The following is a 14,808-nucleotide window of genomic DNA, read 5'->3' as shown; positions in this document are numbered from 1 at the left end:
GAAGAAAACGGAAATTCCAAGAACATACGATTCTAGACAATTAGGTTTTGCACGAACATGCCATAACCTCACAAAATGAACAGAATAAACTTTTTTTTGACAGTCGACGTGTACTTGTTTTCAGTTTAAAAGTTCATTAGAGGTTCATCGTTCGAATGTATAAATTAGGTTTTGCACGATGACGACACAAATGAACTGCCGATGAATCAAGTTCATCTTTGACAGTTGAGGTGTATTTGTTTTGTTTTTCGACTGCAAGTTAAAAATTGAAAAATGACGGAAAAGTGCCTGTTAAAATCGTATTCCACAGTGAAAATAACTAAAAAGATTGCGCTGTATGTGTTTCCAGCATCAAGGAGCGATTTATGTATGAATCTGTTGAGTGTGAGGCGACTTGCAATTTTTACATTCCAACGATGAACTTCTGATGAACTTTTAAACTGTAAACAAGTACACCTCGACTGTCAAAAAAAGTTGATTCTGTTCATTTTTGTGAGGTTATGTCACGTTCGTGCAAAACCTAATAGCAAGTCGCCTCACACTAAACAGATTCATGCATATATCGCTCCTTGATGCTGGAAACACATACAGGGCAATCTTTTTAGTTCTTTTCACTGTGGAACACGTTTTTAACAGGCACTTTTTCGTCATTTTTCAATTTTTAACTTGCAGTCTCAAAACAAAACAAGTACACGGCAACTGTCAAAGATGAACTTGATTCATCGGCAGTTCATTTGTGTCGTCATCGTGCAAAATCTAATTAGGTTTTGCACGAACATGACATAACCTCACAAAAATGAACAGAATGAACTTTTTTTGACAGTCGACGTGTACTTGTTTACAGTTTAAAAGTTCATCAGAAGTTCATCGTTCGAATGTAAAAATTGCAAGTCGCCTCACACTCAACAGATTCATACATATATCGCTCCTTGATGCTGGAATCACATACAGGGCAATTTTTTTAGTTATTTTCACTATGGAATACGTTTTAAACAGGCACTTTTTCGTCATTTTTTCATTTTTTAACTTGCAGTCGCAAAACAAAACAAGTACACGGCAACTGTCAAAGATGAACTTGATTCATCGGCAGTTCATTTGTGTCGTCATCGTGCAAAACCTAATTAGTTTTTCTATCGATTTGTATATAAATTGTGCCTGAAAAACGTTCTTATCGAAAGATTTTGTGCGAGTTGTAAACATAAATGAGTTGTTCTTTATTCTTTCGTACACTCACAATGTCAACACACAAGCAAATGGATCGGGGTCATTTCGCCGAGAGCCGCTTCACCGATTGCTGGAATTGTCTTAATATTATAATTGGAATTGATTTGAAATAAACACAAATGAATGATAATACGTTAACGATCGTTTTTTCACCTACAATTGTACTTCTTAAAAAAATATGGATTCTTGTACTCTTGAATAAAGATTGATTCATGAACTTCAGAGCGGAGTTCCCATGGAAACTTGTTGACTATTAGCAGACCCTGTCAGCTTGGAGCGAAATCAATCTTCAGTTCAACAACGCCATCGCACGGCATTACATTCAACATATCATGTCAATTGTATGGGTGCGCAGCCTTGCTATTTTGGCGCGCACGAATTTGACATTTCTCTCCCCTATTTCTATGTACGAGATTCGATGCGGACTCACCTGAGGGCGACATGCTCGCCAAAAAGTATGTTGCCAATGATTTGTTCGGGAAATGTGAGAGCTGGATATCTTGTTAATATGATGTCTTTGCTATTAGCCACTAAGCATCAAAGTAATTACATAGATGTATCTACCAAGCAAATGTATGTGGTATTTTCCGTTTACTAAGTGAAAAAATATCTAATGCGGCTTTGCCACATCGATTTGATTCGTGCGCTGTCCGACCTTGCTATCGCTCGTTCGGACCTAACTAATGCCCCGTTTATGCCCCGTTTACACTTCTGCTGGCTGCCAGCATGCTGGTGTCAGTGTACTGCCCTCTTAGGAAAAAACGTTCAACTGTGGTCCAATGATCCAAAGTATTAGACCAACGAAGGACCACCGTTGAACGTTTTTTTCCTAAGAGGGCAGTACACTGACACCAGCATGCTGGCAGCCAGCAGAAGTGTAAACGGGGCATTTTTCCAACATCTGCTAAATGCGGGGAACCTTTACGTCATAATACTAATAGAAAATAATTCAATTAATAAGTTTATCCATCATGAAAGAAAAACTGTTGTGTCTGCCACCGTTCGGGCTATAATCAATTTGTCTGGGTCACGCATATATGAGTGACTATTGGGAAAACGCATACACTGCTTGCATTTGTTTCTCTTTTAACTTTTATTTTATCGTGTAGATCGCTAATCGCTGTTTCCGTGGTACGTATACGAATCGTACCCATGTTCCACACCAAGGCCCGTCTATGAAATAAAGTCCCATCACTGCCAAAAAATATCACAATTCTTCATTCATCGATTAGCTGGAGTGTATCTTTGAATTTGTTGCAATACAACAACGGAAAACATAAACAAACAAACTTGTTTTGCGCCGTAGCAACTAGCATAAAGCGTTGCCAGAAACGATCTCCTTCCACATTTTCAAACTATCGCAACGAAAGGGAGTAATTTGCTAGGCTTACTTGTTCAGGCTGTGAACCAAACATTGGCGGTTCGTTTGTATGGGACTTAGGGGTATTATTATTTGTATTTGGTAAAATCATTTATCTACAATCGTATATGTTGATTTTTCGTGAATCGGGTTAGTATTGGAGAAATTTGCAATTTAGTATGAAATTTCGGCAAAAAGGAAAAGGAAGCATTGAGTTGTCTTGCTAAAAATGATACAAATATAACAATTAGTAGCTTTCCAATATACACTGAACTCTTTTTTTATGCGAGTTTACGTACCGCATAACTCTGAAAATTCGCATAAAAAAGACCTCAGTGTACTTTGTATAGCCGCTCATCATGGTTTAATGTATAAGAATTGAGAACTTGCATCTATATTTCAATGATAGAATCACTTATAGAATTATGTTATCGTTTTATTTATCTTTGTGTTAGTATTTGTTTGATGTAATGAATCCAGTGATGTACCATATCGTTTTTTTTATTTTCGGGAATAAATCCATGCAAAAAAAAACCCAATCAATTGGGTTTTTTATGGGAAAATTGTTTTTTTTTAAGTAAAACACTAACAAATCATATTTCTAGAATCACATATTTATTAAATAAGGTTTTATTGATTTTCCGAAGAATCTGAAAAATCCGTTGTCATCATCGCTTAAATCAGGGGTTCCCAAAGTGGTCGATATAGACCCCTTGGGGTCGATATCCTTTGTGCGGGGGTCGACGTAAACGAAAACTGACTATGGGGGTCGACGAGGTCTACAAATCGACCCCCTATTGTTTGATACAACAACTTGTTATTTAAAATATTTACGCTGAAAAAGTTGTGTTTATTTGACCATACGCAAAAATTGGTAACTATTTTACATCATTATTAAAAAAGCAAGAAATTGAATTTTCAATGGAATTCGTTGATGGGGGTCTGAGGCCTAAGTTAATTTTAGTAAAGGGGTCTATGACCCAAAATAGTTTGGGAACCCTTGGCTTAAATCATTCGCAATATCGGATTGAACCCAGGGATGCCAGGTTCACAGATTAATCTGTGTTTCACAGATTTTTAACTTTCTGCACAGATTTTAAAAATGGCACAGATTTTCACAGATGTCTGAAAATGATCACAGATTTTCACAGATTCTGCAAAAAATCACAGATTTTCGTAATCGAGCACAGTTTAGCACCAAAAAGTACTGAGCGGTTGAGTAAAAAGGTACAGAGCGTGTTGGTAGTGACACCTTTTTTTGTTCCACCAAATTGATTCCGATCTGCTATTATGGAACGGGAAACGTGCACAGATTTTCACAGACAGGTTTTTGGCTTGATCACAGATTTTTGAAAAAATGACCGCATCCCTGGTTCAAGCCACATTTCTTTGCACAATTTGCTATTATAAGAAAGATAAGTTGGGGACGGGTATAGCGTGATGGGTAAGTCGATGCCTTTCACGCAGCCCGCCTGGGTTCGACTCCCAACCCCGCACATAGGGTCAGAAAGTTTTTCTGGCCCGAAGAGGTGAATGACATTAATGTTAAAGCCTCTATAATTGAAACAAAAAAAAAAGATAAGTTAATTTTCCCGCTCGTTCGGTGGTTAGGCGATTGCGCCTCTTATTATGTATCCAACCAAATGTGCTAAAGGATCTCTCCGTCGCTGCTGATTTCGTTGGTGATGAAAGAATTCGAATGGCAACTTAAGATATTCCGGTTCTCGGAGCGTATGTTTTCCACCATAACAGTGGGCTAAATATTCTCTACCGCTTTCCAAATAAACATACGGCTCCAGATTCCTACCCGCCGTTGATACGCGGAATCTGCTAGAACTTGAACTTCGTTCAACTTCATATTTTCCGCAGTGTTGTTGATGAATTCGTTGATCCATTGATTGTTCTGGAGACAATTCAAAGCCTTGCGAAGTTGGATCCAGTTTTGTTGCTGCCAAGTGGATTGGTTTTAATGTAAATTTCTTATGTTCCACTATTATATCTTTTAAATCAATTCGCTCATCTTTGTCGAATATTCTTCAATTTTCTTATGAAGTACTTCTACAAGGTTGGTGAAAGAAGTGAGCAAAGTCTTGACATTACATTGCTTTTGTGGAATTTGGCCTTTCTGTTTCAACAGACTTCGCAGCCGATTCTAAGTGTACAGAATCATTGCATGGCTAGTACTATGGATCCTACTAACACTAAGAATCCTTCCAGGTCGGGGCTCGAACATACGACAACTGGCTTGTGAGACCAGCGCCCTATGCATTGAACCGCCAACCCGGGACAAGGTGAAAGATGTGAACACTTCATGAATCATGCATTTGTCTGTTTGCAATTCATTTAGTGAATCGACAATGGGTCTCAATACAATGACACACAAACTGAGATTTTCCCAAAAAGTTTCACCTAAAAGAAAATTTTTACATGTAATCATGGAATTTACACTTGCCAATGATGTGTCGAATCAAAAGCAGTAAAATGAAGGGTAAAACACTCCAAAGTGTCGGTATTTATCAGTATAGAGAATCAATGCAAAATGACGTTTACATAGTTCCTCATGCAAACTAACCCCATGTGATGAAATTTGAACAGTATAGAATATGTAGAGAAGTGAGATTTTTAAATAAAATTATGAAAGTTTATTATTTGGTACGAAAAAAAACCCAAATTTTGTTTTTTTAGGCTTTTGGGGAAAAAACAGGTTGAAAGGTTTTTTTCCGACGGAACATAACTGAATGAGTCCAAACAAAGTCTTGGCATTACATTCTTTTTGTGGAATTTGGTCTCTATGTTTCAACAGACCTCGCAACCGATTCTTAGCGTACAGTACTACGGATTCTACGTACACTAAAGCATGTGACAATGTTATTGTCAATACATAGTGTTGTCAATACCGTCAATCCAATTGACTTGGTAACTTAATCTTTATATGTAAAGAAGGATGTAAGTTTGTATGTTTGTAACGGCTTAACTCCGGAACTACTGAACGGATTGCCATCAAATTTGGCGCAGGTACTTCTTGCTCTTCAGAGATGGTCATAAGAGTATTTTTATAGGAGAGGGAACGTACTAAGTGTCCTTAACCGGGGGGTCATGACAAAATTTATCTAATTTGACGAGATTCAATACTTTTTGAAGACCATACACACTTAGCAAAACTCAATTATGGTATTAAGGGCTGAGGACAGTACCGTAAAGTGGTAGGTTTTTTGCTATTTTCCCGTTTCAAATCAAATTTTCTTGGAAACGGTGCAGAATATAGAAAAACCCACCTGACAATGTCTTCGAAAATTAGTTGAGAATATTCTATGAAATTTTCAGAATGATTCATTGAGCTTAGCGGTCGTGTTGTATTTTTTCTGACTGAAGAACTGCTGAAAATTGGAACGCTCGGAAATGCATACCTCTACTTGTTCATCGAATATCTCGGTTTTGAAGGCTTGTATCATAAATCTACCGTGACAAAGTCTAGATAATTTAGTTTGCGATTAGTACATAAAAACATATATGTTATCGCGATAAAATTAAAGTTTTGTACAACTTTTTTTCGCTTTGGTTTCCTGATAGCATTCTGAAAAAGGAGAGAGAAATAAAATTAGCTCGACAAGGCTGCCAAACACACAGACATTCAATCTTTGTGAAAGTTGAATATGTAATGTCCAACCCATACGATGGATTAATGTGATAAAACTTCTCATCAAAATAATAAAATGTATGTTAGCAACCCGGTACATATGAGCGAAGCTCATATACGAGAGAGTACAATAGAAATACGATGCGCAAAGGGATTTGAGCGAGCCACGTGGTCGATTTAAAACTCAACACGTGGCCCTCTGTCCTTAGACCTTAAGTCCCCATTTTTCGAAAAAAAAAATCAAGCGCTTGGAGCTTCAAATATTGCAACTGAACATTGAAACATTGAGAGAAGAGTACATTTCACAATTTCCTCTCTGGAGAGAAAGTATTGTCGGATTGATGAGCAGTTTTAATTTTTTGACAATATTTTCGTCAATCCAATAGCGGCTCTTACACGAGAATTATTTTTGTCATTTTTAATGATAACTAAGTAATGATGTATTTCAAATTTGATAGAAAACTCGTCACTAATATAAACACACCATTCAGGATCAAAAATTCATTTTATTAACACTTAAAGGAGGCTTACAAATTTGTTGCCAGTAGTGCTTAAAGCAAATACAAATAATAATACCCCTAAGTCCCCTACAAACGAACCGCCAATGTTTGGTTCACAGCCTGAACAAGTAAGCCTGGCAAATTACTCCCTTTCATTGCGATAGTTTGAAAATGTGGAAGAAGATCGTTTCTGGCAACGCTTTATGCTAGTTGCTATGGTGCAAAACAAACTTGTTTGTTTATGTTTATCGTTGCTGTAATAAACTGCAACAATCATTCGTTAATGAATAAAATTATGAAACCGACTGAATTATGGAATTACTGGAAGTAAACAATCGGAGACGTTTGTTAGGATTTAAATTAGTGATCCTGAAAATCTGAATTCAGATGATCATAAATGTGAGGACTGAAATCCAAGCAAATTAGTATATGCAGAATCGGTTAATATAAAAGAATTGGAAAATCAGAGTTTGCACAAATTTATCGTTTTTATTTGAGGTTTTGGTACTTAGAATTATGTGTATTATGTAAGTACCGAAAAGTTTCCGGTCCCAATTCTAGATGGGATGCTAAATGCACTTTTTCTGTGTGTCGAAATATATTCATAACATTTAATATAACTAAAGAGATGCTTATTTATTCCGCAATTGTTTTTGTCCAATATTTCTCAATCCTTGGGCCAACGATCTACAATCACGCTTAACAACATAGTTATCAGGTACATTAAATATTCGGTGCGATTATTACAGTATTCCAATTTCAAAGAACCATTAGCCAGCACATTCCACTGGAATTTCTTCAGCTCATCCCACGGGGATTTGAACCTGAATCTAGACTTGATTGCTTGCTGTGGCTTTTCACAACGCCGACGAGATGGTCACATCCTATAGTCCATCGTAGAGATGATGTGTAATATTCGTTGATGACCGGTGCATCATAGTTGATAATACTGAATCCTTTCGGATGCAGTACGTTGCGATACGATTTTTCGTGCGAACTGAAAAAACAGATTTTCTTAAGAAACATTTAGCCAGTTTGAATCCAACCGTAATCAGAAATCCATGGACCAAATCTTTGGTTCAATAAGAAGTGTAAAATTGTTGCATGTAACATGAACTCCACTCCACTCCACTCAATTTGTCTCTGTAATGATGTGTTTTGATAAACCAATACACGAAAATTAAATTATTCTTTTAAGTAAAACTAACACAATACCACTTACCAGTCCAGACACTTTATAACATTGAAAATAGTATCAATATGCTGTCTAGGGTAAGGAACGTTACTTTTTTGCATTTTGCATAATAAACAGTAACTATGGTGAACTTGTTCATACCCTTCAGTGTTGTTAGTTTTATAGAAAACTCGTTAAAGTACATTGTCACTCTGACAGTGTATCATGACAGTGTACTGCACGATGCAAAATGTGTCCTTGAAAATTTGTCGAAGTATTCCGTATTATAATTTGTATTTGCTTAAAGCCTCTACCTTAAAACATGTAGCATAATAAAAAGCGGCGTTTCCGGATGCGGCCACCTTGAGTCGAGCTGGAAATATGAAAATAAAAATAAATATACCACAATATTCAATATTTTATGATGCATATACGGTATTGTTCAAAAAATAAACTCACTTTGATCTATTGATTTTGTCCATGCATTGGGTTATTTTTTCGCATATCCCCCAAAGTTTTGTCTCGAGGACTCTTTGAGCCCCGTGTTGGGTGTTTTTCCCTTATAATGTGATCTGATAAAGTCGCTTTTTATAAAGCGAAACATGTCATTATATTTATTCAATATTTTTACTTGCAAGTGGTTCCACGTTTCTTCGAAGATTATCCATTTTTTCACTCGAGAATTTCATCAGAAAATAATCGCGCATTGTGAAGCGAAAATGTAACGCAGCAATAAATGACAGCTGTCGTGCTGAATCTCGGCAACAGCTAGCGCATATTTCGAAATCTCGGCAAACGTCTCTGCTGATGTCGGCATATCTGTTGTTTACTGATAAATTCAGCAAGCAATTATGCCAAATTTCGGCAAAGTGAAGCATTTTACCGAAATATCAGTGAATGCATTTAACGAAGTTCAGAAACATGCGTATTGATTACTGAGCAATCAGCAAATTTAGGTGTTGCTGATCAGTTTCGGCATTTTATTATGCCGAGCTCAAGAAATGGTTTTAAGTGTGTAGTAATCAAAAGAGAAAGTAAACAAAGAGAGGCTCTCATTTGCAGTTAGGCCCTTTTGTCGTGGGACTATCGATATGACAACTGGCTTGTAATACCAGCGCCCTACACGCTTAAAAATAGTTACTCAAAAATGAGTAAGATCTCACTCATCTACAGAAAAAGTGGAACAACTCTAATTTAGAGTAACTCCGAAGTTACTCAAATTTGAGTTCTTCCACTGGAAACGATATTTGGGTAAAATCTACTCATTTACTGAGTAATACATTATTCGTACATGTACAAAAACAGAGTAACTATCACTCAAATTTTGTGTGAAATTTTATTTCACATATACCAAATTTGCAAAAAAATTGCTCCTTTTCTGAGTGTATTGTATTAAAATGTTTAATAATTGAACTCAATACTATATCAAGTGGTGGTCGCTTGGAGTAGTGTGTTATGCTCAGGCACCAATCATACACTTATTCCTCATAAATGACATTTGAGCATATTCGTTTCCATTCTAAAGCACAACACGAAGCTGATCATTCCGGTTTTTGCAGACACAACACCGTTTGTGTTGATCGACTCACCCTCGAAATACGCGTCTCACTAACAAAAAATACAACCTGTTGCTACAAATGGTTATTACAACTTTTAGACTTATCGCGAATGCGAATAGTGACTATAAAACGAGATTTTGCGTTAAACTCAAATTTAGAGTAGGAGTTACTCAATATCATTGATGATAACTACTCAATTTTTGACGTTTCCATGTATCATTTGAAAATGAGTAACTAGTACTCAAACTTTGAGTAACTTTTTCTAAGCGTGTATGCATTTGAACCGTCAACCCGGTAATAAGACACTAGCACTAATAATATAGCATGTTCACCTTTCGTTGTCTTCGACAGCGATGCCAGATAGTAGTAGTGTTATTTCCGTAGATTGACATTTTTCTCGGATGCTCTCGCGGTGAAAAGCTTTTTTTGCTCGTCAGACTAGTTTCCGTTGATAAATTCAAATTTCCGTAGAAAAAAATCCAATTTCCGTAGATTTTGTCTACGGATCCGTAGAAAATGGTCGAATCCGTAGATCTACGGAGATTTCCGTAGATCTGACATCGCTGGTCTTCGGTTAATCCTTGACAGTGTTGCCATCAGCTCAGGCACTTTTGGGCATCTGGTAGACAGCGACTCACAATCGAAATGTATTTATCACAACCAATTTGATACAACGCACCCATACTTCTGTCAGAGCTAAAGGGTAGGGGATAAGAAATCGGATAATTTGAAAAAAAAAAAATAATGAAAAAGATGTAAAACATATTTTGTTTTTATTAAAAAAAAATCAAAAGATTTGTACGTATCAGCAACATAAAAATTCAAATGCAATTGAATTTACATTTCGGCCCCTTCTGGTACAATCTGTAGAATGGTCTTCCGTTTAGAATCGTATGAGAATCCGTTTTTCTTGAAAATTTCACTCTCGTAGAACGGTTTAAGGTTATGTATGTCAATAGATTTTGCACGTTCGGAAAGATCCTTCTCTATGATTTCCACATGCGTTGCACGTGCTCCCTCCTTGCACCGTATGTATGCTAACTGATCCAGCGTCAACTGTCGCAGAATAAAGAACAGTAACTCTGAGTGGTCTTTTTGGAAGGACAAATATTTCTGGAATGTGGAACGCATCTTCTTCATAACGCTAAATTTCTGCGCTTCGATGAAACTTTCCAACATCATACGGATGGCCATATTCACATCAACATCCTGAACCGTATCCCGGAGATGCATACGAGCGTGTGCTTCGGACATTCGGATAACACTCTCGATGTGACGAACCGTAATAGGAAGTGATCCCGTTGAAAGAGATTCCTGGCGAAGTTGAGCATACATTTTGGCAATTTTATCTTGGTCCATGTTCTGTAAAAGGAATTGGTTAATCATGTTATCTCATCAACTTTAATTAATATACCAACCGTCAACTTTGGATGAACGTTTTCTTTAGCATAAACGATGTACATTTTCAGCATATCTTGTGGTATTTGCAAGCTGTCTGTGGGTTGTGATTCTGGTATTACATCTTCCATAGTCGGATGATTTTTTATATGTGAACCGACAACGAATCGCGCCAACTGTTGATCTTGCATAGGATCAAACTCGTCTTTAACAACACAAAGTATGTCAAAACGGGAAAGGATCGGTTCCGACAGATTGACGTTTTCCGAAAATGTCATGCTTGGATCGTAACGTCCCCCGATTGGATTGGCTGCTGCGATAACTGCGCACCGGGCTTGTAGTGAGGTGACAATTCCAGCTTTGGAGATAGAAATTGATTGCTGTTCCATTGCTTCATGAATAGATGTCCGGTCCTGATCATTCATTTTGTCAAATTCATCAATCAGGCATATACCTTGATCGGCTAACACTAGTGCACCTGCCTCCAATGTCCATTCCCGAGTGGTCGGATTTCTTCGGACATATGCTGTTAAACCGACAGCTGAAGCCCCTTGTCCAGTAGTAAAAACGGCACGTGGGGCAATTTTTTCCGTGTACTTCAAAAATTGAGACTTAGCTGTACCTGGATCTCCACATAATAAAATGTTTATATCGCCACGAAGCTTATGCTTCTCACCGTGATTTTTAGCTTCACCACCAAAGAGTGAAAGGGCCAAGCTGCGCTTAATATAATCGTGACCATAGATAGATGGTGCCATACTTTGGATGATGCGTTCACTAATGCGTGGATCTTTGCTCAACTTCTGAATGGTTGAAATGTTTTCATCGGTAAGTGAAGCCACTACCTGTTTACTGTCTTTCACGACCATGTGATTAGCTATCAGAACCGTGGCGAATACTGGAAAACCTTGTTCAGTGTTAAGTGATCCGTCATAGTTGTTAGTGTAGATTCCAGTGACTTCAATTTCATCACCTGGTTTACATTGATCACATAAATCCGACAGTAGAATACAATCCTTACTTCGAGGAATTCTTCCTGCTGGAATACGGCCAGGCGATTCTTGGAGAGTAATTTTCTGATAGTTGCGATACAACGTTTGCTCCATGTTAATTGAGAAAGGTCCAGCACTCTGACATTCGGGACAAGAACCTGGTTTCACTTCGGTATTTTGGCTCTGCACAAATGGTCCTAAGATATAACCACACTTCACGCAGTCATATTTAATGACGGACAATTGTGGAAGAACACCTGTCGTAGCAGTGACTACTCCGAGGGTTCTAACGAGTTGATTTAAATGTAATTTTCTAAATGTACGCAATTCTTCCACCAATGGAAGCTCGGATATCCGAACATGAACTTCGTTGGTAACGCGTTCATAGGTAGGATAAATGCTTAGTACCATTTCCTTGGCCACTTTGTCCATAATTTCAAGCATTTGAAAAGGAGCTTCTGGCAAGAAGTATGCTAGAACGTGTTGATTGTTAGCCAAATCGGTATAGGAAACCACAAAACTAGAATTGTTTTGTTCGCACATTCTTCGAATCCGGTCCCGATACACGTAATGCCCTTTTCCGTCGACAAATGTCCGCAAGAAACTATTGAATCGATTGGCAATTTCTGTACGAGGTCCCAACATAGATACCCATTCCTTAATACTGTGCCCTTTGGTATCTTCTAAATTTTCAATGGACTCGATCATTTCTGTATCTTCTACCTCACCTTCAGCGGCTTTTTCCGCTGCGCGTCGTTTCGCCCGTGGAATATCATCTTCGTCATCACTCTTGTCATAGAAAATCTCCCGATCATCACGGTGAATGCCCGCAGCGCGGTCGCGGCGTCGCATTTCTGCTTCAGCAGCCGCTCGATCCGTTTGCGAAATATCACTGTAGGCTTCCTGATCCAGTTGATCCATCTCGTATCGGTCAAGATGTGGAACTGGGCGGTAATCACTGTAAAAAGTACAATTTTATCAATCGATTCATTCCAGCTGTAGACTCGAAGCATACTTTTCCATGTTATCACCGAATAGGTCCTCTCCATCTTCGTCTTCATCATAGTTGTCCTCTCGGATAGTCATGTCGCCCAGAATTTCCTCCTCGTTTTCGAAAGGTTCGAAATCTCCGACCGGTGAGGTCATCCCGGAACGGAAATTTCGACGATCAATATCACTGGGGGTATTTGGAGGAGGGGAGCTAGGATTATCCTACCAAACAGATAAATTATTGATCCAACAGCGAATTAAAAATCATTTATTTTGGGGCTTTAGTGATCAAGCATTTGTTTCTTCGAGTAATTTATGTACCAGTACTTACCGACATGTTGAAATGTTTAATAAGTGTTTAATAATAAAACGTAACAAATTAACCTCTGTAATATCTAAACTATAACGTTTAACAAGCAGCCTTGAGGATTGTAGCGTGTAACAATGAAATTTTATATGCGATAGTTCATCAGTCACTACCAGATAACCAACAAACATTAATTTACGCGCGAAAATTGAGTCTTGAGTACAGCGATGCCAGGTCAAAGGCTAATATATTTCAAGAATGTGAAATGCTCCAAAGAAATTGATCCACTTTGTGGATTCAGAAAGCAAAATATGATCAAATCCATTTGAAAACTCTGCAATTTTTGTTAATTGTTTGTGAAAAAGTTCAGAAATCTTAAGAAGATCTGCAAAAATATTAAAACTTTAAAATCTTTAACGCAACAAAAAACCTTCGGACCTGGCATCTTTGCTTGGGAATACACCATCAACAATGTACAGGGGGCGCGCAAATATATATACACGGCTATAATAAATTAATAATAATATGGCACCCCTCTAAGAAAAAACGTCCAATGGAACCCTCTTAGCAGGCCGTTCAATTTTGTTGGTTTTTGAGCGCTTGTTGAACGACATATTGCACGAAATAATCGTTCAATTTGCTGGAACGGTTTGTTGTTGTTTTTTCTCTTGCAAAAATAGTGTGAAAATTAAGTGTTACCTTTACATAGAAAGAAAATTTGTTGTTCTTTTACGTGAAGTAGAAGCACAGACTAGGGTAACAGAGGTATTTTGGCCACTTCATATATTTTGGCCCACCTAACAAACTTTATCGATTTCATCGGATTTTATCGATGTTAAGTAACTCATTTTACATCAATTTGAAGCTAATCACATTAAATTACCTATTGCGGAAGGGGTTTTTAAAGATATTACAATATTTGGTGGATATTTTTATAAAGTGGGCCAAAATAAAATCAATCCTAAAGTGGGCCAAAATACCTCTGTTACCCTAACAGACAGGACACTTAAATTAGATTCTTCAATCATTTTAACGGTCATTTCGAATATTCCCTTATTTGGGACAGTACTCACATGTGTCATGATGGCGCCACGTTACCCCATCAAAAACATCCTGCCTGTCATCTAGACTGTGTTTATTTTTTTCATTTACCAACAGAGTTGCCATTCATACAGAATTACCTGTAATGTATTGATTTGTATACGTCCATGCGAATTTCATGCAGGATGCAGATTTGATCTCGGATTTAATACATATTGCCTATATTCATAACTATATACATAATTGTGCCTACTTCTCATCCTCCAACGCAATACAAAATCGAATCAGTTTTGTTACAATATTCACTTGCTTCTGGTCTGCCGCCACTTAATTTCGGGTGAAAACTACCAACACAATAAAAAATAGTCTAGATGAACAACGTTGAGTCAAATAAATGGTTACCTTCCAACATCGCGAAAAAGTTAAATGTATTATCAACGTAATCCAATAGCGGCCCTTACACGAGCATTAAAAATGTCATTTTTAATGTAACTAAGTAATGATGTATTTCAAATTTGTTAGAAATCTCGTCATTACTGCACCATTACACGTTCATTAATAATTCAGTAATGACATTTTTAATGACTCGTGTAAGGGTCGCTAATAATTTATTGTAACGATTCATT

General features: G+C 37.4%; 1 protein-coding gene across 1 annotated transcript; it reads right to left on the bottom strand.

The window, feature by feature from the left end:
• Nucleotides 1–10,210: 10,210 nt before the first annotated feature.
• On the bottom strand, nt 10,211–13,329 carry LOC131429684 (DNA replication licensing factor Mcm2). The gene is made up of 4 exons (XM_058593975.1): nt 13,166–13,329; nt 12,860–13,056; nt 10,873–12,802; nt 10,211–10,816 (listed from the first exon to the last, which is right to left on the bottom strand). The coding sequence occupies exons 1-4, from the start codon at nt 13,169–13,171 to the stop codon at nt 10,292–10,294; spliced, it is 2,658 nt and encodes an 885-aa protein (XP_058449958.1). The 5' UTR covers nt 13,172–13,329; the 3' UTR covers nt 10,211–10,291.
• Nucleotides 13,330–14,808: the final 1,479 nt, after the last annotated feature.

Source organism: Malaya genurostris, chromosome 2, assembly GCF_030247185.1.
Source record: "Malaya genurostris strain Urasoe2022 chromosome 2, Malgen_1.1, whole genome shotgun sequence".
NCBI lineage: Eukaryota > Metazoa > Arthropoda > Insecta > Diptera > Culicidae > Malaya > Malaya genurostris.
This window is presented reverse-complemented; position numbering and strand designations above follow the sequence as displayed.

Coding starts and splice junctions, on each gene's coding strand:
- LOC131429684 (XM_058593975.1), bottom strand. Junction 12,803..12,859: donor TTCGGTGATAACATGGAAAA/GTATGCTTCGAG, acceptor TACTTTTTACAG/TGATTACCGCCCAGTTCCAC. Junction 10,817..10,872: donor ACGTTCATCCAAAGTTGACG/GTTGGTATATTA, acceptor TTCCTTTTACAG/AACATGGACCAAGATAAAAT.